Source organism: Pleurodeles waltl, chromosome 1_2 (genome assembly GCF_031143425.1).
Source record: "Pleurodeles waltl isolate 20211129_DDA chromosome 1_2, aPleWal1.hap1.20221129, whole genome shotgun sequence".
In the NCBI taxonomy this organism is placed as follows: Eukaryota; Metazoa; Chordata; class Amphibia; order Caudata; family Salamandridae; genus Pleurodeles; species Pleurodeles waltl.
The window spans coordinates 1,027,343,648-1,027,370,326 of record NC_090437.1 but is presented as its reverse complement, the minus strand read 5'-3'; the positions used below and the strand labels follow the sequence as shown (position 1 = coordinate 1,027,370,326).

General features: G+C 44.4%; 1 protein-coding gene across 6 annotated transcripts in view; it reads right to left on the bottom strand.

The window, feature by feature from the left end:
* The window catches only part of LOC138247518 (toll-like receptor 6), an 89,673-nt gene extending 64,414 nt beyond the window's left edge, over window positions 1–25,259 (bottom strand). For 2 of the 6 annotated variants that reach the window (XM_069202099.1, XM_069202103.1), the window contains exons 1-3: window positions 25,114–25,248; window positions 9,196–9,329; window positions 3,698–3,831 (exon numbers count right to left, since the gene is read on the bottom strand). Coding sequence is in view for 1 of the 6 variants with exons in the window: in XM_069202103.1 (XP_069058204.1) it covers window positions 3,698–3,748 (51 nt within the window). In the remaining 5 variants the exon portion in view is untranslated. Of the gene's footprint in view, window positions 1–3,697; window positions 3,832–9,195; window positions 9,330–25,113 lie in introns of all 6 variants that reach the window. The other 4 variants (XR_011194584.1, XM_069202101.1, XM_069202100.1 and 1 more) reach the window with 3 other exon arrangements.
* Window positions 25,260–26,679: the final 1,420 nt, after the last annotated feature.

The window sequence follows — 26,679 nt, the reverse complement described above, 5'->3', positions numbered from 1 at the left end:
TCCATTTAACTGAAAATCCCTGGACTGAAGCACGAACAGTTACTGGAGACAATGGTAGCGCCTCACTTTTATCCCAGTTGATCCGGTAGCCTGAAAGATGCTCAAATTCCGCTAGAACAGCTCTATTTCTCGATGAGTGGCCCGGAACAAAACCCACTTGGGTATGATGGATCAAAGAAGGGACGACCTTCCTGAGGCGAGATGCCAGAATCACTGCCAGGATCTTGATATCTCCATTAAGAAGAGATATGGGATGATAGCTACCGCAGAGAAGAGGATCTTTACCCAGCTTGGGGAGAACTACGATAGAGGCTTTGTTGGAAAGAGGATGTAATGAGCCCGCCTGGTCGGCCCCTCAAAATGCCTCATATAATGCATCTATGGTATCTGCTCCCGTCCATTTATAGAACTCTGGCGTGAACCCATCTTCCCCGGGTGCCTTATGGTAGGAAAGGTTGGCTATCGCCTGCTGTATCTCCTCCTTGCTAATGTCACCCTCCAGGAGTGCTCTACCTTCATCTGAAAGACATGATATGTTTGCCCTATCAAGGAAGTCCTCCAATCGCCCGATGTCTTTAGTTGTTTCAGGTGTATATAAGGTTTGATAAAAACTACCAAACTCCTCTGCAATTGCCTGTGGATGCGTGATAAACGAGCCGTCGGGGCTGCGTAAAGCTGGTATGGCCAGCGCCGCCTCCCTCTGACGGAGTAGAGCGGCTAACAGATTACCTGCTTTCTCGCCGTGCTCATAATGATGACCTTTCAGCCGTTGTAAGGCATATTCCACTTGTGACGTATAGAGAGAGTTGAGCTCCATTTTGGCTAGTTCCAGGCGTCGACGAATGGTTGGAGTGGGCGTTCGGGTGTATTGCCGGGTGTTCTGGGCAATACAAGCTTCCAGTTCACTCTGTTGGGCCCTCTTTTGAGCATTGGAGATGGCCGCATCTATCATAAGTTGTCCTCTGATGGTCGCCTTCACCGCCGCCCACAATAACTGTGGTGAGGAGACAGAGCCCTTATTATTCTGGAGATATGTGGCAATGTGAGACCTGAGTTGTACTTTTCCCTTTGGGAATCGATATATAGAGTTTGGGAGACGCCAAGGCTTATGACCCGGTGAGGCCATCCCTAGCTCTAAAGCTAATAAAATCGGAGAGTGATCGGACAGTGCAGCAGGAAGAATTTCAGATATTCTAATCAACTGTAATAACCTGTGGTTGATTGGAAAGTAGTCTAGCCGAGATTGACTCCCATGTACTGTGGAAACGAAAGTATATTCTCGGTCGGATGGATGAAAGAGGCGCCAATGGTCCAACAGACCATGGTCCGACAGAACGTCACGGAAAAGGGCCCAGTCCGCATTATTGCCCGTATCTAGGCCACTTGGACAGTCCAAGATGACATCCTGTACTAAGTTCCAGTCCCCACTCAACAGGTATTTGGGAGGCACCAATCTCTGTCAGAAGTCTGTTAGGAGAGAGGAAAAAAGAACATTTGGAGCCAATGGGAGCGTAAATAGAGCCAATACAAACTATAGAAGAGCCGAGGGTAAGCTTGGCCAGTACATAACGCCCTTCCGGATCGTTCCATGTCCTAAGAAGCCTGAACTAGAAGGATCGACGAATAAGTATCGCAAACCCCGCATTTCCTCCCCGAGCCCTGTATCTCGCTATGCACAGCTGGCACTCCGCTAAAAAGCACCTTGCCCACCCAGTCTCTACGGAGTTTTTCTGACTCAGATGGGGTGAGGTGAGTTTCCTGTAAAAGAGCAATGTCAGTATTTTTTGACCAGAGAGGATCTTCTGACACTTGATATAGTGTGTCATACCATGTACGTTCCAAGATAGAACTGTAAGCGGGGTCGTCGACCCCATTATGAAGTAGAATAGGAGCGCAATCTATGGGGAATTGGGAGCTTTGTGACCGGTGATACAATGGATGTACGAAGGAGCTAGATACAGCGGAGCTCCGCGCACTTGTGTTCTGGAGTGGGGCAATTAAATGAGGTGAAGGGGGGATGTGGAGAAAACCCCTCGCTCACGGGAAAGAAAGAAGAAGAGGGGAAAAAAAGGGGGGGAACCCCCAAGAAAAAGAAGCGAGAGAAGAAGGGAATGAGAGAGAGATGGATAGATAGAAATGATACTCACCCAAATAGAAAGAAAGTGTGTACAGATGGGGGAGCAAAAGAAAGAGAGGGATTGTGTGAGAAGCAAAAGGGAAAGAAAGAAAAAGAAAGAATAAAAGAACCAAATCTATGGGGAAGAAGAGGGGGGATAACTACAGTGATCGAGAAATATCTTGTCACCGAAAGCCCTGTTAAACTGCGGGTCGAAACCTGGAAAACCAGCACTCCGGGCGGTCATCGGGGGGGATCGGGAGGGGGACAAGGGAATCGTTATGCTAACTGATATGATTTCCAGAGGGCCTCCCCTACAGGTAGCGCCATGCGGTAGTGCAGATTGTGCAATAAGGTCAAAGCGTGGAAGGGCGACAGAGAGCAACATATAATTATGGGAGTAGACTGTTCTATAAAATGGAGAAGAGAGGAATACACTCCAGCCGACCAACCAGATAGGTAGTCGTAAAGGGGTAGCCAACCACAGTAATAGAGAAAAATGGAGTCCAAGCCACTTCACACCAGAATCAGTAGTGCCAACGGAATAATTCACTGGGGTCACGGAAGGCATGGCTGCCTCCTCCACAGGCTTCGAGGGGAGGGCAGGGTATGGGCCCCAGAAGTGAGAGAAGGGGGCATTTGAAACAACGTGGCCCAGTGGGTGCCCAAAAACGTTAACATGATCCTCGGAAGGCCCGGCGTGGGGGCAAAAGTCCCGTAACCTATGCCGTCTGGGTATTCCCTCAGGGTAGTGGGTGGAAATGAGCGGGACAGGGAGGGGAAAGAGGGAATCAGCAGTGTCTAATAGCATGATCCCAATCAATACCCTGAGGCCCAGCATATGACACATGCAGCATAATCAATATCATACAAAAAGCATAGGCGAAAAATAACGAACTTTCAACTAGCAACATCAGAAAACATATGAGATATTGAGTGAGCAAAATGGTACATCCGTTGTTGCTCCAAGATATGGACTATAAGCCAATCCTCAAGGTGGTATGACATTCGAAAGAGGATTGGCCACACAGCCGGCCCATGAGCAGGGATAAATCACAGCAGATACAGCATGTGCGTGAGGACAAAGCGCCAGCCCAGACCCCTCCCAACCAGGAAAGAAGACAATGACAGTGTTAGGGTTTGTACACAGCAAAGAGCATGTCCCCTCTCACTGCACTAGTGGGTTCTGTAATAGCTCCCTTTTAAACTTACTATTGAAAGCCTTTCTTGTTATCTCACCTTCCCCCCCCCTAGGCTTCTGTGTATGTTGTTTAATGTGCTGTTTTGTTTACACATTGGGCCTTGCTTTTACCAAGGCTTCTTTAAAACACTCCTCCCTAGGCCATGTGTTAATCCAACTCATTTGCATAATAACTGAAACTCTGCACACCTTTCAAGAACATGTGCAGCATGTGAGGACCACACCCAGCTCTTCAAACCACACCCAGCTCTGCACACCTTCCAAGAACATGTGCAGCATGTGAGGACCACACCCAGCCCTTCAAACCACACCCAGCCCTGTCTATAAAAGGCATCCCCCGAGCCTCACCCAGTGCTTGTGCTCGTCTACCTCCCGCTTACCTGAGAACAGATCCCTCGGCGCTGGCACTCCTGCTCTTTACAGACTTTCATTAACTTCAATGGGCGCAGCTTCTGGCTCTTCCTTCTTCCGGTTTCCGGGTCCTCCTTGCTTCAGCCTCTCTCCTATGAGTAACCTGCAAAAGAGAAAGAAGACAAGGTTAGACTGATCAGTATCTCTTGCCAGCAACAAGTAAGTGCAAAACTTTTTATTACCTGAAAGAACTTTGACAACAATTTCTGGATTCGTGTATAGACAATTTGAAACGAAATACCTTCCACAAACATTGTGATTCAAACTCTTTGTTACAAGAATATTTTGCAGAACTTTGTGAAGCAAACATTGTTTTTTCTCATGGAACTTTTAAGAATCGAACAGTGGAAACCATTAACAGCAAGGCAAACAGTAAATCAAGGACTTGCACAAATTACATGCTGTATTTTGATGTAAAAGTACAGTATTTGTTTTATAAAAGATTCTGGAAATATGGGAAAAGTGAGTCTGCTACTGGGAATTTAGGCTTTAGTTATATTATGATGAATGTTTGATATTGGTAATTCTGATAACGGTATTTGTTTAATGTTTTAGAAGCTTTACAGTAATAGAAAACACATCCCAGAGCAGTAACACATTCCAAACCTGGAAACTAGAGACCAGGATCCAAGAGGTACTTTTAGAAGAGAATTTCTAGTAAATAAAGGGATAGTCAGGAACCCACTTAGGAATAGGTTGCACTTATCTGTTCTTTGTTTATGTTTCATTAGGCACCAGTTTCTACAGAAGTCAGAAAGGGCCGCAGATTTGTGCAGCACTTAAACAGTGGAAACGCAAGAACGGTGTTGTCTCTCTTTTTTATTTTATCCACTTCCCCCCTTCCCTTGAGCTTCTGTTCTTAGTGCACTGTTTTAAAAACTAGTGTGCTGGAACAAGCAGTTCAGGGTGGGGTCGGATTGTCTTCAACCTCCATCAGAACTGAACAAGAACTCAGGTGAGCTGGGCTTTGACAGAAGCACAAGCCTTAAAAAATTTCAGTTCTGGTGGACGATGAATACCGGGGAAGAAATAGAGGGCATTGACGTCACGGATATGGCGCAGGCCCTAAATGAGGACTTGGCTCATAATGAATCAGTGTCTGGCATCTTGCAACATATGCAAGAGGAAATAGAGAAATTAAAGATGGAGAATACCTCTTTAAAACAGGATTTAAGCAGGTATAAATTTAGGGGATCTCAGTGGAACACAGCTTCTACGCCTTTGTTTAAAACCTCCTCAGAGACAGGGGCGCCATCAAAACATACAACTTTGCCTTCCCCAGTTGAGGTTACTGTTAATGTTCCTAATGTTGTGCCCTTAGCAGCACCTGAACGTTTTCATGGAGATAGTAACAAATTCCATGTTTTTATCAATCAATGTCAATTACACTTAATTTGTAAGCCACAACAGTTCCCTACTGATGATACGAAAGTGGCATTCGTCTTGTCTTATTTGGGTGGCACAGCAGCCAATTGGTCAATTCCTTTCGTGGATAGAGATGATCCCATCCTCCATAATTGGAATCAATTTAAACGTACCATGACCTGCCTTTTGCAAAACACACTTTCATGCAGGCAAGTGATAATGAGCTTTTAAATCTTAAACAAGGTAACAAGGATTTATTGACCTATCTCACTAGTTTTCATCGTTTACTCACCGAGACACAGTGGCCAGAAGAAAAGCGTGTCTCCCTTTTTTATAAAGGTTTGAGAGACGAGTTAAAAGACGCGCTGGCTCATATCGTTGATTTGCCAAAAGACTATTCGGACTTTGTAGATTTAGTTGTGAAATTAGAACATAGACTAGGAGAAAGAAAGGGAGATAAATACAAACTGGAATCACGGTTAACTTTTATTAGACACAAGAAGAAAGACACAGATAATAAACTCCCTGAACCAGAGCCTATGCAAATAGGGACACTCAGAGGTCCACTCACATCAGAGGAAAAAGAAAGAAGGAGAAAATTTCAATTATGTTTATATTGTGGCAGGGCAGGTCACTTTGCCAGAGAATGTCCAGTAAAACCTAAAACTCCCCGAAAGGGTGCTGTTTCCTCCACCTCCTCAACTGAATCGGGAAACGATTAAGCTCGACAAGGGGAGAGGTTACTTGTTCGAGAAAACATCTTAATCAAACCTCTAATGCTGCAGCCTTCAGGGTACCGCACATACCTAGACATTTCATAATTCAGGTCGTTTTAATTGTTACTACCCAAGTGAGGCATTCTCTCCCTGTCCTACTGGACTCAGGCGCGACAGGAAATTTTGTGGATAATAAGTTAGCTGAAATCTTAGGACTTCCTATGTGCCTAAAGCCTTGTCCAGAAGCAGTATGTGCAGTGGATGGGTCAGAATTGACCTCTGGATTAATCACAAAACAAACAAGTCCACTTGTTATGGTCTGTCAGAACGGGCACACAGAGGTGATTAGCTTTGATCTGATAGATACTCCTAATTTTGGTTTGATTCTCGGGGTACCCTGGTTAACAACTCATAACCCAAAAATTGATTGGGTGAATAGAACTGTTACTTTGGATTCCTCTTTCTGTAGAACCAATTGCTATCAAGAAGCAGGTACAGAACAGAGCACAGTATTACACTGTGCTAGTGTTACACAAGATGAACCAAGTCTCCCTCCTGAATATTCGGACTTTAAAGACGTCTTTGATCCAGTAAAGGCTAGTGTGCTGCCCCCACATCGGTCTTATGACTGCCGTATAGATCTTATCCCAGGGGCCCCTTTACCTAATAACAGAGTATATGCTTTGACTGACGAAGAAACCAAACACTTAAGAACCTACCTAGATGACCTACTACAGTCTGGGTTCATCCGTCATTCCACATCTCCGGTGTCATCTCCACTCTTTTTTATCCCGAAGCCGGATAAATCCCTGCGCGCGTGTATCGATTATAGAGGACTAAATAAGGCTACAATAAAGAATAAATATCCTCTTCCTCTAATACCTGTGTTGTTGGATCAATTAAGACATTCTACTGTATACACTAAACTAGATCTGCGGGGAGCTTACCACCTGGTCCGAGTAAAAGAGGGGGATGAGTGGAAGACAGCTTTCAAGACAAAGTTTGGTTTATTTGAGTACACAGTAATGCCCTTTGGGTTATGTAATGCCCCTGCGGCCTTTCAGTTCTTTATAAATGAGGTCCTACACGAATTCCTGGACGTTTGTGTCATAGTATACATAGACGACATCCTCATTTACTCTAAGAACTCAGAAGAACATACCCAACATGTTCGTGCAGTATTATCAAAGTTAAAAGAAAATCATCTTTTTGCTAAGTTAGAAAAGTGTACTTTTAATGTCAACAAGGTGGACTTTTTAGGATACTGCCTGTCACCTCAAGGAATAACTATGGATGTAAAGAAAATCAGTGCTATTGCTGATTGGCCAGAACCATCCTCTGTAAAAGATATTCAGAAATTTCTGGGTTTCGCCAATTTTTATAGGAGGTTTATTGCACATTTTGCAGACATTGCGGCCCCAATAACTACCTTGTTGCGGAAAGGGCAACGATTTCTTTGGACTGATGAGGCGGCACACGCCTTTCAACTCCTAAAACAAAAGTTCACTTCAGCCCCAATTCTGAAACATCCTGATCCTGACTTGCCCTTTTTTGTTGAAGCGGATGCTTCACAAGTAGCTTTAGGAGGAGTTCTCTCTCAACGAGATGTAGTAGATGGCCAGTTACATCCTATAGCCTTCTATTCCAAAAAGTTATTGCCAGCTGAACAAAATTACACTGTGGCTGAAAGGGAACTACTAGCTATCAAAGTAGCCTTTTCAGAATGGAGGCACCATTTAATGGGAGCCAAGTACCCAGTTACAATCTTTTCTGACCATAAGAACCTACAGTTTTTTGGATCATTTAAAGCACTAACACCACGTCAGATGCGCTGGTTAATTTTTTTTAGCACATTTGACTTTGTTATAACCTATAGACCAGGTGCACAACAAATTCAATCTGATGTGTTATCTAGATACGGACATACCTCAGACATGAAACAAGATAAAATAGGAGAACCCATTATTCCTCCCCAAAAGTTGTTGGCACCAGTAAAACAGAAGGATTTCATCACAGATCTATATAATGCACACATGCAAATAGCACCTCAGGATTGGTTAAAGGATTCCCATAACACAATACAACGAGGTTTATTGTATCACGACAACATGCTGTTAGTGCCCACCTCTGAATTACAAACACAGGTGATAATTTGGCATCACGCCTCACCATTGGCAGGTCATCCTGGTTGGGTAAAAACCCTGGAAAATGTGCAAAAACACTTTTGGTGGGACACTATAAGAAAGGACATTAAGCAATTTGTCACTACCTGTCCAATTTGTGCAAGACATAAATCTTCTCATAAGGCTCCTGACGGCTTGTTAATACCAATGCCAACACCCATTTTGTTAGAAGATTCCCTGTTGCCTACAGTAACGGATAGACTAACGAGGTTAGGTGACATACAAGACAAAGCCAGGAAACATTTATTAAAGTACAAGGAAAGCATGAAATGACAAGCAGACAAACACAGGTCTGAGGCCCCAATGTATAAAATTGGTGACAAGGTATGGCTCTCCACAAAGAACCTAAACATAGAGGGATCCCGAAAGCTGCAACCACGTTTCATTGGACCCTTTAGTATAACTGCCATAGTAAACCCGGTAACAGTAAAATTAGATTTACCAAAAGAATATCCAGTACATACTACATTCCATGTGTCCTTGCTTAAGCCGTACAACTCAAAAACCCGACCTGAACCACCACCTCCACCCATACCAATTAAGGGAAATCTGGAATATGAAGTGAAAAGCATAAAAGACTCAAAAATAATTAGTGGACGTCTGTTTTATTTAGTAGAATGGAAAGGATATGATGAATCTGAGAATTGATGGGAACCAGCATCATATGTACATGCCCCACAGCTGATTAGACGGTTTTATTTAAAAAATCCAGGAAAACCCCGTCCTGTAGGAGGGCCTTTGAGGGGGGCAACTGTTAGGGTTTGTACACAGCAAAGAGCATGTCCCCTCTCACTGCACTAGTGGGTTCTGTAATAGCTCCCTTTTAAACTTACTATTGAAAGCCTTTCTTGTTATCTCACCTTCCCCCCCCCCTAGGCTTCTGTGTATGTTGTTTAATGTGCTGTTTTGTTTACACATTGGGCCTTGCTTTTACCAAGGCTTCTTTAAAACACTCCTCCCTAGGCCATGTGTTAATCCAACTCATTTGCATAATAACTGAAACTCTGCACACCTTTCAAGAACATGTGCAGCATGTGAGGACCACACCCAGCTCTTCAAACCACACCCAGCTCTGCACACCTTCCAAGAACATGTGCAGCATGTGAGGACCACACCCAGCCCTTCAAACCACACCCAGCCCTGTCTATAAAAGGCATCCCCCGAGCCTCACCCAGTGCTTGTGCTCGTCTACCTCCCGCTTACCTGAGAACAGATCCCTCGGCGCTGGCACTCCTGCTCTTTACAGACTTTCATTGACTTCAATGGGCGCAGCTTCTGGCTCTTCCTTCTTCTGGTTTCCGGTTCCTCCTTGCTTCAGCCTCTCTCCTATGAGTAACCTGCAAAAGAGAAAGAAGACAAGGTTAGACTGATCAGTATCTCTTGCCAGCAACAAGTAAGTGCAAAACTTTATTACCTGAACGAACTTTGACAACAATTTCTGGATTTGTGTATAGACAATTTGAAACGAAATACCTTCCACAAACATTGTGATTCAAGCTCTTTGTTACAAGAATATTTTGCAGAACTTTGTGAAGCAAACATTGTTTTTTCTCATGGAACTTTTAAGAATCGAACAGTGGAAACCATTAACAGCAAGGCAAACAGTAAATCAAGGACTTGCACAAATTACATGCTGTATTTTGATGTAAAAGTACAGTATTTGTTTTATAAAAGATTCTGGAAATATGGGAAAAGTGAGTCTGCTATTGGGAATTTAGGCTTTAGTTATATTATGATGGATGTTTGATATTGGTAATTCTGATAACGGTATTTGTTTAATGTTTTAGAAGCTATACAGTAATAGAAAACACATCCCAGAGCAGTAACACATTCCAAACATGGAAACTAGAGACCAGGATCCAAGAGGTACTTTTAGAAGAGAATTTCTAGTAAATAAAGGGATAGTCAGAAACCCATTTAGGAATAGGTTGCACTTATCTGTTCTGTGTTTATGTTTCATTAGGCACCAGTTTCTACAGAAGTCAGAAAGGGCCGCAGATTTGTGCAGCACTTCAACAGTGGAAACGCAAGAACAGTGTTGTCTCTCTTTTTTATTTTATCCACTTCCCCCCTTCCCTTGAGCTTCTGTTCTTAGTGCACTGTTTTAAAAACTAGTGTGCTGGAACAAGCAGTTCAGGGTGGGGTCGGATTGTCTTCAACCTCCATCAGAACTGAACAAGAACTCAGGTGAGCTGGGCTTTGACAGACAGTGATAGTCTAATCTGGCACTCAGCTGTCCGAAGAGGAGGAACTTGTTGCTGAGTAAGAAGTGGGAAGATCTCTGAACTCCCCTAGGCCCAGCATTAAGGGTGCTCTTCAAGAGTTGGTTTCAAGGGGGAGCAGGACTTGTCTCTGCCCTGGTCCTGAGTAGGATCAATCACCGCTCGGAGGGCATGGTCGCGACCCTCCTGAGATTTAGGTGAGCGGTCGTAGATCCTGCCTCTCTTTTGCGGGACAAGACGTTGGGGTTGAGAAAGCGGAGATGAGACTGCAGGTAGATCCTCAGGGGTGAAATTGTCCAGGTCTGAATGCGCGGTGGTGGTGTCCATAGGGTGTTGAGCCAGGCCGCTCAGAAAGGCGCTGAGGTCCGCTGGTTCAGTGAAATCCCTGGATTTGCCATTGTAAGTGACCCACATGCGCGCTGGCTCAAAGAGACCATATTTGATATCTAAGTTACTGAGTTGGGGATGAAGGGCCAGGAATGCCTTCCGCTTTTCATTTGTTGGCCTGGAGAAATCTGCCACCACCATGATCTCATGTCCCTCTATGGAGGATTGTCCTTGAAATTTGGCTGCAGAGATGGTCTGATGAGCCTGTTCAAGTCGCAGAAAGCATGCAATGATGGGACGTTGCTTGTCGGAGGTCGCTTTATGGAGGGGACCGATCATATGCACTCTTTGGAACTCTAATGGTGGTGAGTACTCCAAGCCCGTAAGCTCAGGCAAGAGATTTTTGAAGAAAGTTTTTACATCGGAGCCCTCCTTGTGTTCCGGGATACCAAAAAGGCGTACGTTGTCTCTACAACTCCTGTCCTCCAAGTTGATGACCTTTGCTCGTAGGAACCGCAACTCAGCCTCCTGGCCAGGTAGTGCCACTACGTGGTCTTCCATAATCGTGAGGCGTTGATCTAAGTTATTCACTGTCTCTCGAAAGCTAGCTATGTCAGCCCGAATGGAGGAGGAGGCTATAGTCAGTTCAGAGATCCTCGAGTCCATTGTTTCTAGCCGCTGCCCAACCGCAGCAATCTCCTGCAGTATGCAGTCCGCCGCTTCCAATGGGGGGAAGCAGCAGGTGAGGGCACAGTCATAGTTTTGGTTGTGCCAGGGCCTCAGAAAACAACAGTTGGCGGGAGTGTTGCCCCAGGGTGGCGGAGATTCTGGAGAGGAAGTACTTAGCAGAGACATGAGTAGTGAACCTTGTCAGTGATGTGGCCTGTAGGAAGGCTGATGCTTGTAGTCGGTAGGAGGTATTAAACAAACAGGGCGAGCCCGGGAGAGGTGATAATTTCGGTGCAAGGATCATACTATTGTATGAAAGGTGCAAAGCATTGGGCTGTGCCCTTTTTTCGTTCCCCCCCCTCTCCGACAGTCAGTTTGAGAGGTGATGGACCCTGCCTTCAAAACCCCTGAATTCGATCCTAGTCACTGCCAGGCCCAACTCTGCTCACCAGACTGGTACCGGGGTGCAAGAGTAGAGGGCAGAGGAATGATGACTGTGCTGATGAGGCCTGGTGGGTCTGATTTATGGGGTCCCTGTCACTGCAGCATTGTAAACAGGCCAATGGTCCCCGCCCTGCGAGATGCTCCCCAAGGGGCCCAGCTACTCCACAAGGACAGGGGTTCCCCCACCTGGCACCTACTCCCGAAGAAGCTCTAGGCGGAGTAGAGTGATGCTGCTCCCTCTCGCACACTTCCCGTTCTGCACCCCCTCCAGGCACCAGGATGGGCCCTTAATATAGGACTGTTAGGGCCAATTGTCGGTGGGGGAGCCCCAGTATGTCTTGCTGTACAGGATGTGGTTGTCGGAGCCTGTTTAGCGCAACTCAGGGCTGCCAGGGGGGTCCTCTGGTGTGTTGGGGCACTACTGCGGCATCCCAGGCCACCAAAAGTTAATTTATTTGTCAGAAGGGGAAGGGCATTCACCCTTCACCTCGCTCTTCTGTACAGCATCCATTTTAGGACATCCTCATTCCTCACTCCTCATCCCTACTTCTCATCCCTGCTTCTCATCCATCATCCCTACTTCTTATCCATCATCCCTACTTCTCTTCCATCGTCCCTACTTCTCATCCCTGCGTCTCATCCATCATCCCTACTTCTCATCCCTCATCCCTGCTTCTCATCCCTACTTCTCATCCATCATTCCTACTTCTCATGCCTCAGCCATCATCCCTACTTCTCATCCATCATCCCTACTCCTCATTCCTCATCCCTCAGTCATACCAACACATTTTCAGTTTTGTGAAACACAACTTCACACAGATTAGTGGGGAACAGCCAATCAGAGTTAAGAGAGAGAGATGCATTCCATTTCAATGAAAAACAGCCTCCTCATTGCACATGGTGGGTGAAGAAAGAGGAGAGGAAATGCAACTGTGTGCTTGTTTACAGTGAATTCAAGGCTGCACAATATTTCATTTTATTTAACTAAGTGTTTTTCTGTTTGCACAGGCCTCTGCAGAAAGCTGTGCTGGTTTGGGAAATACAAGGAGCCCACAGCCTGGGCCATAAATCAGCTCTTGGAGAAAGGGTTATAGAGGTCATCTGCAGTTCAACTGAAAACCTTTCTGGTTACAATTTCATATGTAGAAAGAACATGTTTAAAATCAACTCTGGTGACAGTGCAATCCAATTCACCCAAATCTTTTCTGGTTTCATTTTTATTTGTAACAAATAAAACATTTAAATCTGAGCCTGCTTTTTATTTGTAACAAATAACATGTTTACATCTGAGGCTGCTTTTATCTCTCAGAGCTGTTTTTTTTTTCTTTTCTGAAACCAGAAAGATTTTGGATGAACTGTAGATGAACTGTGTAACCCTTTCTCCAAGAGCTGATTTATGGCCCTAGCTGTGGGCTCCTTGTATTTCACAAACCAGCAGAGCTGTAAGAATGTAACTCTCTCTCATAACTCTGATTGGCTGTTCCTAACCAATCAGTGTGAAGGTGTGTTTCACAAAACTGAAAATGTGTTTGTATGACTGAGGAATGAGGAGTAGGGATGATGGATGAGGAGTAGGGATGATGGCTGAGGCATGAGAAGTAGGGATGATGGATGAGAAGTAGGGATGAGAAGCAGGGATGATGGAAGAGAAGTAGGGATGAGAAGCAAGGATGAGGCGTAGGGATGATGGAAGGGAAGCAGGGATGATGGATGAGAAGTAGGGATGATGTATGATGGATGAGAAGCAGGGATGATGGATGAGAAGTAGGGATGATGGATGAGAAGTAGGGATGATGGATGAGAAGTAGGGATGATGGATGATGGATGAGAAGCAGGGATGAAGGATGAGGAGTAGGGATGATGGATGAGAAGCAGGGATGATGGAAGAGAAGCAGGGATGATGGATTAGAAGTAGGGGTGATGGATGAGAAGTAGGGATGATGTATGATGGATGAGAAGTAGGGATGATGGATGAGAAGTAGGGATGATATATGATGGATGAGAAGTAGGGATGATGGGAAAAAAATAGGGATGATGGAAGAGAAGCAGGGATGATGGATGAGAAGTAGGGATGATGGATAAGGAGCAGGGATGAGAAGTAGGGATGATGAAAGAGAAGTAGGGATGCTGGATGAGAAGTAGGGATAATATATGATGGATGAGAAGTAGGGATGATGGATGAGAAGTAGGGATGATGGGTGAGAAGCAGGGATGAGAAGTAGGGATGAGGAGTGAGGAATGAGGATGTCCTAAAATGGATGAGAAGCAGGGATGAGAAGTAGGGATGAGGAGTGAGGAATGAGGATGTCCTAAAATGGATGCTGTACTTCTGAGGTATTCTGGTCTCCACAGAATAAGCTGGTGGAAGGGGGCTTGCGCGGTCCGCGGGAGGCGGTCCTTACCTCCTGCTCCAATGCCGATGTTCTCCCCTACTGCAGAAATCGAGGCCGTGGCTCAGCATGCCTCACTGGGCTGCGCCCGGCCAGACACTGCGGGAGGCCACTGCGGCTGCTGTACGTTGCGGGGCACCTCGTCCCCCCGGATCCGGCGCGTCTCCAGGAATCCCCAGGACAGTGGGGGAGGCTCCCGTCAGGAACACGGAGCTCTGTGCTCAGGTGGCCATTCAGGTCGGCGGCCAAACCACACCCCACATCGTCCTCAAGAACATAGATCTTGAAATTATAGTTTTAATTACCAGATAGCTGTAATCAAAAATAAATCCCCTTACAGCGCACTTTACCAAGGATTTGTACAATTTCATTAGGTGAAATCTGATAATTGTCTCATTAATTATCTTGCTCTACCTTGACCCTCCTCACTCCTGTCTATGTGTACATGTCTCTGACTAGGCAATAACCTCTAGCACTGCCGAATAAGAGAACCTTGGGAATGCAGTAGAAAAGAAAAGGGAAGAGAGGTAAAAGAATGGTTTAGGGAAGAAAGGTAAAATAAAGGTTGAAGTGAGGTGGAGGATGAGCTAGAGATGTGGCAGAGAATTAGGTAGGATAAGGAAAGACATAAGGTAAAGAGAGAAGGGTAAGATATCCAGAAAGCAAGATACAGAGAGGTAAATAGAGAAAAAAAGATAGAGGGGTAACTAAGTTTTTACAGTAAGGCAGAGTGGTAGCCAGAGCTGGAGATAGGGAAAAGGAAATGTAGAGAAGGGGAGAGGAATGAGGTATATCGAAGACCGGGTTGAAGAGAGGCAGAGGCAGACTGAGAGGTGAGGTAATGAGAAAAGTATACAGAGGGATACATGGTTTAGAGAGATGGCAGTGAGGTGCAATGAGAAGGAAAAAATAGAAGAACTGAGGTATAGAAAAACAGGTCAGGTAAAGAGAGTAGCAAGCAATGAGAAATGTAAAGACAGTGAAGGGTAAAAAGAGAAACGTGATGTTAAAAGTAAAGGGGTGACAGAGCTACATATGGGAAGTAGGTATAGAGAAGTGAGGTTGATACAGTATTAGAGGAGTCATGAGGTGTAGAAAGTGTTAAGGTAGTAACAGAGAGATGAAGTGCCTAAATATATAGAGAGAGGGAGAGAGAGGTGAGATAGAGGGGGTGAGTTTTAATTAGGGTTTTACAGAGAGATTAGAGCGTGAGGTAGTGACATAGAAAAAGAGGTAGATATAGCCAGGAGTAAGGTAGTGAGACACATGAGGCAGCACGTGGAACATCAGAAAAAGAGCAAAGGGAGGAAGAGAGACAAGGCACTGAATGAATGATGGAGAAAATTGAGAGGTTTGGTAGTGAGACAACCAGCAGTAGTGTAGAGAGAGAGATAAAGTAGTAAGAGAGAGCAGAGGAAGAAAGAGAAATGAGGTAAGGAGAGAAGTGCAGTAGAGAGTGGTGAGGTAGAGGGATGAGAGAGAGTGAAGTGAGGAATAGAGAGATGGAGAAAGAAAGAGGTAAGGCATAGTGGCATGGTTGAGAGAGAGACAACGTGAAGGAAAGAGAGATACAGCAATGTGAGAGAGAAACAGAGAGGTTAGATACAGAGATAGGGGTTGAGGTACAGAGGGTGTAGAGTGTGGAGCATACAAATGGTAGAAATGCCACTTAACATAACATAACTTATTAACTAACAATAGGAAAGTGATAAAACTCATTGCATTGTGTATATTTATATAATAATAATTCCTATCTGAAAAAAAGTGGAAAATCTATCAGAAAATACATAAAATTCATAAACTAACGCAGTTATTCAAGTGATCAGACAATAAATAAATAGGTAAAGTGTTATGCACATAACTGGGTGTATATATATTAAAGGATATCGTCAGAATCAGTTGACAGCATACTTGACTCAAATCAAGCCAGAACTCTTTAGATTATTCAATTTGCATTGTGGTTTGTTGTGTTGATTTTAAAAATCAAAGGCTAATTTGTAGTCACACGGAATTAAATATTCCAGCAAATGCACAAATCTTTACGCCACTCATCAATTAATAAAACTTAATTTCATAACTACCTGAACATCACCAAACCTGATACAGGCTTTGCTTATGTCCTCAAATTGAAGGTAACAATGAACAAAGGTTCCCGATGTTTCGTGCCACTGTCACATGACAAAGGAAAAGCGCAAGCTTTCTGACTTTTTGAAAGAGGCTGAGCTATTCTAATAGATGAACACTTTCCTTCTCATATTCAGTAATTGCCACAGAGACCCCTTTGCTGACTGGGTAAGTAGAAAAAAAGACAAACAAACTCAAGGAAAAGCAGAAAATGTCTTAGATTGAAAATTAATGACTGCCACAGGGAAAAATCACCCTGAAAACAAAGGATTTCCTGGTGTCTTTCAAAAGCCATTACAGAAGAAGACACTCTATGATGTTGCATTGTTAAAGCTATCACCTTAAGAAAACTCTGCTGCTGAAGCTATGCCACCCACCCCTCTTTGTTTAGGTTAGCTTGCTGCCTCCAGGATGCCTGGGAATGGAACTGCCTAGAAGAAAAGGAGACGCCATCATCTGCAGGGTCAAAATAGAACAGAGGGAATTGGGACCGAGATCTCCTCGCTGATCTGAACACCAATCAAAGGAATGCAGAGAATGCAGAAACACACACAAAGCACCACTTGGATATTCCAACAACATGGAACCTACACCAAGAGCCTCGGGATCTGGGAACTTTGTAAAAAACACATGAGGAGCTGCTGACACACGTTGCAAGGTGATGCAAACAGATCAATATGAAGATCTTTACACATCTGACATATTTGTTGAAAAGGCTGGTACAGAAAATCATCTCATGGGGTGAAGGAAATATACTGTGTATTACCGTTCTACTAATAGAAAAGGCTTAACAACAGGTTATCTTCTTTTGATAACCCCAATGACATGGCAGCTCAGATGGTGCCCAGGACAGAGACCCTTTCTTTTGATCTCTGTTCATCTGGCTCATAAATTGACTGATGCAAAACTCTCCTATAGTTTTCACCTTGCACGTCCTATGACCCAAATGTTGCTTCTCATTTAGTGCAGCTGGTATGATAATCCTTACTGACACATGAAATACTGGGTAACTACCATTTAGGGTATTACCTTATCTTTTCCTATAGAGTCAACATGAATTTGGGGCCCTCGAATCTCGACATCTGATCTCCTGTGCCAAACTGGCTAAGTGAGGGTATCAAAGTAGATGTGTCCATGGAATTACAAAGCACACGCCACCGTGAGGCAATGAACCCTGAGCCGTTGCCTTAGGAAATTTCACGCATCCTGAGTAGAAATACCTCATCATTCAGTAGGGAAAACTGAGCCTATATTGGTACAGAGCCTTGTCCTGAGAAATACCAACTCCTGGGAAGTGGTCATATAGGATGTCCTCTTTTTGACCAGGCAACTATGCTGCTGAAAAGCATTACGAGACATCTGCGCATTTCCTCTTTTTCTTTCATTAGGGAACAGCCATTACTTTAGCAGAGGGACAACTGGATTCTCAGCCTTGGGGAAACACTGCTAGCTTCAAACCACAAGGAGGTAGAGAGTGCTGGAAATACTCACCATTGAACACATATCTCAGTTACAACTGAAGGTCATATGGCGGTATGCAACAATCAAAACCAGTGAAACTATGCAATCGGTCACAGAGATAAACAGAATCATTCTGTTCTGGAGGGTCCCCATCTTTAATGGGTGATGGTCTGGGAAGAGGTGTTTGAGTTTTAGGATTGTTCTGAAGTGCAGATTTAGAAATATTATGGTAAACGCTGCCCTGATGGTTATTCTTGGACTAAAGACTGTGGGTCATCAAAAATATGGTTGTTGTCTTTGCCTGAGGGTACAGCCATAGAGTAACCATAGCTCCTGATTGTGAAGTGAAGGGCAGCAGCTTGATGAAATATCTGCTGTGAATGGTGCCCATAGTCTATAGATCTGGGGTGCATACTATCCATGGGCACTTAAAAAAACAGCAGCTAACCACCAGCTGTTAATTCTTAGTCATTCCAAGTATAAACAGGACTGTTGCCCCTTAAGGAAAGGATAGAAACAAACATCTTAGAAGCCTGGTAACCTGTAATTAAACCTTCACCGTTCTTGATGGAAGGATGCTGTCTGCAAAACGTCTGTACTAAGTACTCCAGTACGGAGGACAAATATAACTGGTACTGCTTTCGGAAAGCGGGAAAGTGCTTCTTTTTTTCCTGAATACCGTATGGACTCAACCTCTGAAAAGTTCCAGAAACAGCATCACCTTGGAAGGTCACCGTCCCTCCATCAGATTTTAGTTTGCATCAGATTGTTTGTCCCTGAGGTGTACTTGTTGTCTGGGGACAATGGAAATGCCACCATAAACCTCGACAAACTTTTGACACTGAAGATTCTGCTCTTTCCTCAGTTGCCTAAAACAGTGCAGGCAAGCCATGTCAAAGCAACTAACTGATGTACATTACAAACGCTTTGGACATTAATACCTCATTCAGCCCAGTATAATTCTTCCAAGGGGCAGAATCGACCACTGTAGCCACTGAATCTGGACTGAAAAGTCAACTAGGTCCACTGGATCTGAGCTGGAAGTGATTGTAGAGCGGTTGTAGTGGAGAGACTGTTGAGACAGCAATGTCCACTGCATAGTATGTCGCCACGCTCCCCTACCCTAAGAGGCCAGCTGCATGCATATCTGCTACCTTGCCTTTTACATTGGTCCTGGCATCATGCTAATCTAAGCCTTTGCACTGATGCCACGGTCTGTCTTTGCCGATGTGAGTTCCAAAACCTGTTCAGTGACCATGCGGAGTGCACCAAGTATGCCCTCATTTTGGAGAGAGGGCTACTGTCCCCATTGTGGATACTGCGCATAAAGTAATGTTACTAGCATTCTGTGCTTTGGAAGATTAATAGTGTGACCAGACATTTTTATCTGTGTATTTTAATCTGTGTCTCTTTTATTCCAAGAACCTTACACTGGCATCCAGTGTGTACATTGAGCTTGTATAGTGTGTAGGACATGTACAGTAGTCGGGTTAAGTGTGCGAGTGAGCCCAAGTACTAAAGCCACTGGGAGCCACTTTGGATACCCGTGGTTTGGAATGGCACACCATGAAGAATGAGGCCAGACTCCCTAGCCAGTGGAAGTGCATTGTCTACATTTCTGTGGCAGGAGTTTTGTGATCCAGTAGCTGACGTTTGTGTTCCAGACAGAGCACAAACCACCCAAGTGGTTGATGTAAATTAAGGGTGAGAATCCCAAGTAGTTGAGGTGGTATATCTCAGTACAAGGCCTCACTTTCACAGTGGAGTACAAAGCCAGAATGAATCATGGGCACGTAGATGAATTTTCTGACTGGATTTGCTGATACTCTGACCGATTTCTTTGACAGTGGATAGGATCCGGATTGCCAGAGTTGAATGGGGTATATATTAGGACAGGAAGGTATCCTGATTGGTATATGTAGTGCTTAACTTGTACCCAACTTGTGCCCAAGACTTTGCTCAGAAATCAGCAGCTGTTGCAATTGAATGTTGGCATACCAAACACCAAGGCTGTGTTGTCCTACATCCGCCTTGTACCCCTTTAATTCACTAGCAGACACTGCATGTCTGTTTATCTGTCTTGCAGGTTCCTGCATTCCCCTAGCGTGACAGTTTTTGCACCTTTCTCTTCCTCAGTCTTTCTGGTTTGTGTGTATTCCATCTCTTGCCCTCTGATGCGTAAGACTAAGTAAGTGCTGGTCCCCAAAAATGAGTGCCTGTGAACACCACAAATTAAGCGCTGGCTGTAAGTGTGTATGCCCTTGCTGTGAGTGCCCGACTGTACGCATAGCTTGTATTTTGATTCTTATTTTGGCCCTGTTGTCACATAAATCTAATGTTTTTTCAGAGGCGTAGACCTAATCCTGACTATCTGAGGTCCTGAACCTGTCTAGTGCCTTGAAAGTGGTCACCAAATTTTTCTTCATTGTGTACAAAGGACTACTGTTCCTATGCTGAGTACAACACATAAAGTGCTGGTGGAAACATGCCCTCTTTTGGATGATTATAGTATGATGAGGCCTTTTTATATGCATCAATCAGAGCAAGGCCTACCAGGCCCTTTTGTGTAAAGTTCTGTTGTTACATGTGTGTGTGCATGTAGTGTGTGCAGCATATGTAAGAAGTATGGCTTTCTGTGACAGTGAACCTGAGGTACTGAAGCCAGTGGGATTTATTTTTAATTCCTCTGTCTTGGCAGGGCACAAGATGGAGGATAAATACAGCTTCCGCAGACCGTGGACGTTTTTGCTGCATTGCTGGAGGGTGAAGATCCAGACACAGAGGTGAGGAAGATGGAGGTAGTGCAACCTTTAGAACTACCATGCGGGGTTTTGTTAGCAAGGCCGCGAGTTGTAAATGAAGTTGAACTGTGCAGTATTTAGTAATGTTGTGTTATCAAAGCTACTTTCTTTGCTTAAAAGACAAGCCCGGGGCTGGAAATTAACATTGTGGGGGTCATTCTAACATTGGCGGGCGGCGGAGGCCGCCCGCCAATGTTCCCCCTCCAAAATACCACTCACCGGTCGCAAGACCGCTGAGGGTATTTTGGGATTTGCCCTGGGCTGGCGGGCGGCCGCCAAAAGGCCGCCCGCCAGCCCAAGGCAAATCAACCTTCCCACTAGGACGCCGGCTCAGAATTGAGCCGGCGTAGTGGGAAGGTGCGACGGGTGCAGTTGCACCCGTCGCGTATTTCAGTGTCTGCTTTGCAGACACTGAAATACTTTGCGGGGCCCTCTTACGGCCCCGCGGCACCCCCTACCGCCATCCTGTTCCTGGCGGGAGACCCGCCAGGAACAGGATGGCGGTAGGGGGTGTCAGAATCCCCATGGCGGCGGAGCGCGCTCCGCCGCCATGGAGGATTCCCCCGAGCAGCGGAAAGTCGGCGGGAGACCGCCGACTTTCCGTTTCTGACCGCGGCTGAACCGCCGCGGTCAGAATGCTCGAGGGAGCACCGCCAGCCTGTTGGCGGTGCTCCCGTGGTCGGTGACCCTGGCGGTCACCGGCCGCCAGGGTCAGAATGACCCCCTGTGTCTATTGTTTGATTGCTGAGTGAGTTCTGAGGTTTTGCACCTCTGTACAACTTCCATGAGAATCCATAGCTGTTTGCCAAAACTGCCTTGAAAGATAAATGGAGTAAGAGTTGACCCAGTTTGCAAAGCCGTGGCAGGACAGACCTCAGGACCCCAGTTGCAAACAAGTTCAACCGCCACAATAACACCAGTGCCCCAGTGCCCAGTAACCTGTGGGCCACCACCCCCGAAAAAGTTGCCACAGATCCTATATTTAAATCACTCCATTAAATAGAGTCATGGCAATGAAAGGCTGATGTGTGTGTACAACACACTCACATTTACTGATTTTATGAAGACTAGATTAGCATATTTGGTGCATATCACTTTCTGCAGTAGTTCCAACTCCAACACTGCAGTAGCAGAGGTTCAGTTTAGCTTGTGGCATGCTACTGTTAAGGAATTGATGTGTTTTATTTACCACTACACTCTTTTTCACAATCGCTCAGTTTCCAAAAGCTGTGCATATTACAGGTACACAATTGTTTGAGATGTCACAGCAAGTGCAACTTCTCCAATCACTTCACTCCTTTCTTATAAGAATAGCTTCTGAGATTCTAAGCAGCGCATCACATCCACACTTAGCATATGAAGTGGGTCTTCACCTTTTTAGGAAACCATTCAGCGCTGTTTGTGTCACAAATAAGAAGGGATCCCACTCTTGGCGTCCCCTGGGGTTAAGTCATACCGAGCCCTTAGAAGAAAATGCTGGTGAAGAAGTAAAGTACGTTTGAATATTCGTGTTCAATATAGTAGATAATAGCATTATGTACTCACCAAAGTACTCTAATTTACAGTAAACCGCCTATAGTCTGGTGAGTCTTAGATGTCTATGCTACATGGTGGGCTGAAAAACAGGAGGTTGCTTTATGGCTGTGCACACATCTACATGGGAGAAAGCTACATCTTCGTAGGAGAAAAACAAGTTTGTATTCAATCTAGAGACGAACTTCCAAAATGGTGCTTGTGTCAATCCAGAGGCGTTTGATGAAAGGACAGAGGAGGTAATGGCTCCTCTCCACTGACAACGATTATGGGAAAACTTACTATACATTTCTTACTTGCATCCAAGTCATTAAGAACCCAATTTCGGAAATCATTAGAGGCCTCAACATCAAATCCTTGTTGTACTAAAACATGGTCAATATAAGCTAGGAGAGATACTTGCAGCAATTATTCATGATAGGTTGGATACATTTGAAAGAATGGGGGCTTTGTTCCACACATAAGTGAACAGACAGGATTTAGATGGAAACTTAACACTATATATGCCAATAGTATGAGAAGTGAACCAATTTGCGAAACATGTCCCCAACACCAGAGGACAGAGAGCAAGATGGGTCATGTGAGGATATGGTTCTTTAAGTCTAATGATAACTAAGAATGTATACTGGAGGTTACTTTAAAATCGTGCTTTCCTGGGGGGATGGGCCAATCAAATGCTTCCATGTTCTGACAATGAAAGCACGCAATATGACAAATATAGGACTTCATTTACCTTGTGACTGTAAAATTGTGCCGAAAATTAAGACTTTATAAATAAAGTTGGGAAAAAAGTAACGAAAAGGGAACATGGTAGAGATATTCTGGATACACCTGGTTAATGTGTGATAAATATGTAATCTACAATAACAACTACTATAATAGCACTAACGGTATAAGATTACTTCTAGATCCTATGGTTATCACATGGGACAATTTGTAGCTGGCTCGAGAATCTTATTAGAAAAAGTTGCCATCTTTGCCAATATGATGTGGACAAAAAATAAATGACAAAAAAATCAGATGAAACAGGGAGAAAATATTACTGAAGGAGCAGAAATAAAGCACGAGAAATACTTCCCAACTCATAATGACTAAATGTTAAACCCTGACTTTACCTTAATTGTGTGTCCCTGTTCTCCCAGGCAACTCCTTTTCCAATTAGCCCCCGTCACTTTTAATGTACGAACAACACATGTACACATTATTCACATCCGCTGTGAAAGAGTTAATTTCTCTGCAGTTGCAAGCAGGTGCAGATTGCGCTTGTTTATTTAATTTCTTTCTTATGTTTATTTGTACATGAACTTTAAATATCATCAAGTTATTTTGTATGCATTCCTTTTTAAAGTTTATATTATAAGTCACGTTGTAGCTGCCTGACATTTGCATGCTTGGTTAGGGGGTATTTTACTCGTATCCCCTTCACAAATAATAAATCGCTTGCTGTGTAAAAAACATCACTAGTTAAAAAGCTGCACTTGATATTTTTTATTGCAAGCATGAGGCAACCAGTTTAGGTGACACTATAGTTTGTTTTCTTCATGTCGTTATTTTTGTGGAATATTATTTTAATTAAAAAAATAAGCATTGCACCATCCTGCCAAGGCCAGACCAATTGACTTTTCCAACGCTTGTTTTTGTGTTCTGACCGGGGGTAGGTGTCAGCAAGCAACGGCAACACAGCTGGTCTCTGCCTTGCTTCCAGGGCCCTGAGTCTATCAATGACGATGATCACAAAACACCACCGTACTTGTCATTTTACCAGCGGTATAACGCAAAATGACCCCCCCCCCCCCCCCCTCCTTAGCAGAAGGAGATGAGGGGCCCTTGAGTCTTCCATATTAACTGGCCTTGGGCTGAATGTCCACCCCCCACACACACACACCTCCCCACCTGAAGGTTAGGGGCCCCTGCACCGCAGAGGCTGCAGGTGCCTGTGCTACACCCAGGCACTTCACATGATATTCAATAGATAAACTGAGATATAAAAGCATATACTATTTCAAGCTTCATATTTGAACACATGCATCTATCACTGTCATGTATGTAAGCGAGGTATGATATATATGTGGGTAATCACCTTGATATCCAACATTAAGGTAGCACAAAATACTAATTTAATTGTTTTAGCACCTAATAGATATTTATTACTATCCAATTCAATGACACACGTTTATCAACCTTAGAAGAGTGAAAGATTGAGAAAAGGCTTGTAAGAAAGCCAAACTTTGCCTTGCAGGCTACATACAGCTGTTTGTAATGGGTGTGTAAACAACTGATTTATTTTACCAGGGTAGGAACAAAAACCTTTCAAGTTATACAAGGATCCATCCTACTACATAAGGATAAGGAGACCTGCAGGTTACTGGCAGTGGAAACACACCCGAGCCCAGCAGATTACGCACTGATCTCTACAGCAAGCACCCTACCAGCTAAGCTAGCGCACCTGTTGTAGCCCACGACTTGCTGGTTACAAATACATCTCTGCAGCAGGTGCTTTAACACTGGTAGGTATCTCAAAATGTGTTAAGTAAGGAAGGACAGCGTTGCTCGAGAATTTATCCTTGTTGTCAGTTTCTTTGGGAAAGATTTTGCGAAACTGATGCAAAAGTTCTGGATTTCCTATAGGCTGACTCACCTCTGCCCCCCACCACGACCACCCCATTTTCCGAATTCGAGTACCAACAGCGCTGCTTACTCGTTCCCAATCCATATAAATACTGTGCCTCTTCCGGTATCTAAAGGTAAACACGGACTTGCCCGTACAATCTCCTTCGCAGATGCAGGTGTAGCCGTGCAATGCTAACGAGCCCCGCGCCCCTGGAAGTGATTAAACGGGATCAAAGAGCGGTGTAAAAATACACAACGCGCGCGGCCCTTCGTTAACCGATCTGATGCTAAACATCGGTCTTGTTTTTTAAATGTTTTAGAAAGTTGCAAAATAACAGTCTAGAGCAATCTTCTTAAGCAGAATGTTGCGATCACATCTCGTCATGGCGAATTTAAAGGTGACTTAGACAGCGCTAACCAATAAAATAGCTGCAAGTAAAACAGAGAAGCAACAAATAAATAGAAGATACTGCCAACTACACCCGCAAAACAGCATCACAGTAAGACAAGCAAGCTCCGTGCTGCAGGCGACCGACTCACTTTTTCTGAAGCAGGACGTTTGAACACTCACAGGACGGACGTGAACTGCACTGAGAATCGTAGATTTAAAAAGAACAGTCTGAGGCTATAAAACCGAGGTTTCACATTTAAGGCAGCGTTTGTGGGATTTTCAGAGCCCGGTTTCCGGTTTGAGGCACAGCCAACAGGAAGTGCTAAATTTGTGCGGCAAACCAGTCTGCCAGGTTCCACGCCGCTCCACTGAACACAAGAAGCCTTCTGTGTGTCGCACTCAGAGTGAAAGTACCGGGGCCGTGGTTTTGGCTGCGCCGTGTAGGGGCTTTCCGTTCTTACGTCACCTTTTTCTCATTCATAGTCCACATTTACAAAGGTAAAGTCGAAGATAAAAGTCTCGGACTGGAACCTGCTGATCGTGAACCAGGCCACCTTAAGTCATGGGGCCAGTGCCTAACTTGTTAAAGGGGCCCAAAATCTTTCTTAGGAGCCCTCCTCCGACACTGCTGAATGCTCGGATTACTAACAAGTGATCTTTATTACTTTACATATGATCATAATGCAACAATCATAATGCAACAATCAGTGCTTGTTATAATTTCAAGACAAAAACAAACGTAAGCATTTATAGCAGAAAGTACCCTGGTACCACAAGATATTGTATCTGGTCCTCCTACTTGCAGCCTGAAATGAGTAGCAAAGTTATTAGAGATGTTCAAATTGATGCACTGCAAATGACTACTAAACAAATTCCTTCAAATTCTGCGGAACACACTGACATTCCTCTAGGGGAATTCCCACAAACTACTCCAAAAATAGAGGAGTCACTCAGCTCATATGCCAAGTAGACGTCTGCTTCCCCGTCTATTCATTGTCAAGATTGACTGTCTTAAACCCTTTCCTGGAGTACCAAATATCACAAACAAAAACTGGGCCTTTCTGTAGTCTGCGTTCTAATCACAAATATCGACAGAGCCCTACACAAGCCTTAAAGATGCATTCTTTTTTCTTCCTCTGGAGTGAGTGAAGTACAAAAGTGGGAATATAATCTATTTACATAAATGAAAAGATGAAACCATTTTAGGCAAGAATATTGTGTACAGTCGGTTCATTTGCGAATTCGCTTTACCCCGAAGATGAATCGCTTTCAGTGAAAGATATTGAACTCTACCCAGGCTCTCATCCCCTGAGCTAACCCAGCCAAACGTGGAACTCTCAACCCCCCTTGCTGTTAACATAAGCTCTGGCCAAATGGTTGTCTGTGCGGAATTTCACTGCTTGATCCTTAATAAAGGGACTGAATTCCTGAACAGCTAAAAACTCCAACATGAGAGGCAACTCGCAAACGTTGTGTATGTGCATGACTCCTCAACCTAAAGATAGCTGATCCCCCCTAATCTTAGCAACCATCTGTTTTTTTGATTGGACTCTCTTTATTCTATGCCATTCCACTCTATGCCACTCTACCTCACACTACTCCATTCCACTCTACTCTATGCCTTTCTACTCAATGTTTTCCCACTCTACTTCATTGTATGCCACTCCACGTCACTCTATTACACTTTGCTCTATGCCACTCCACTCCACACAATG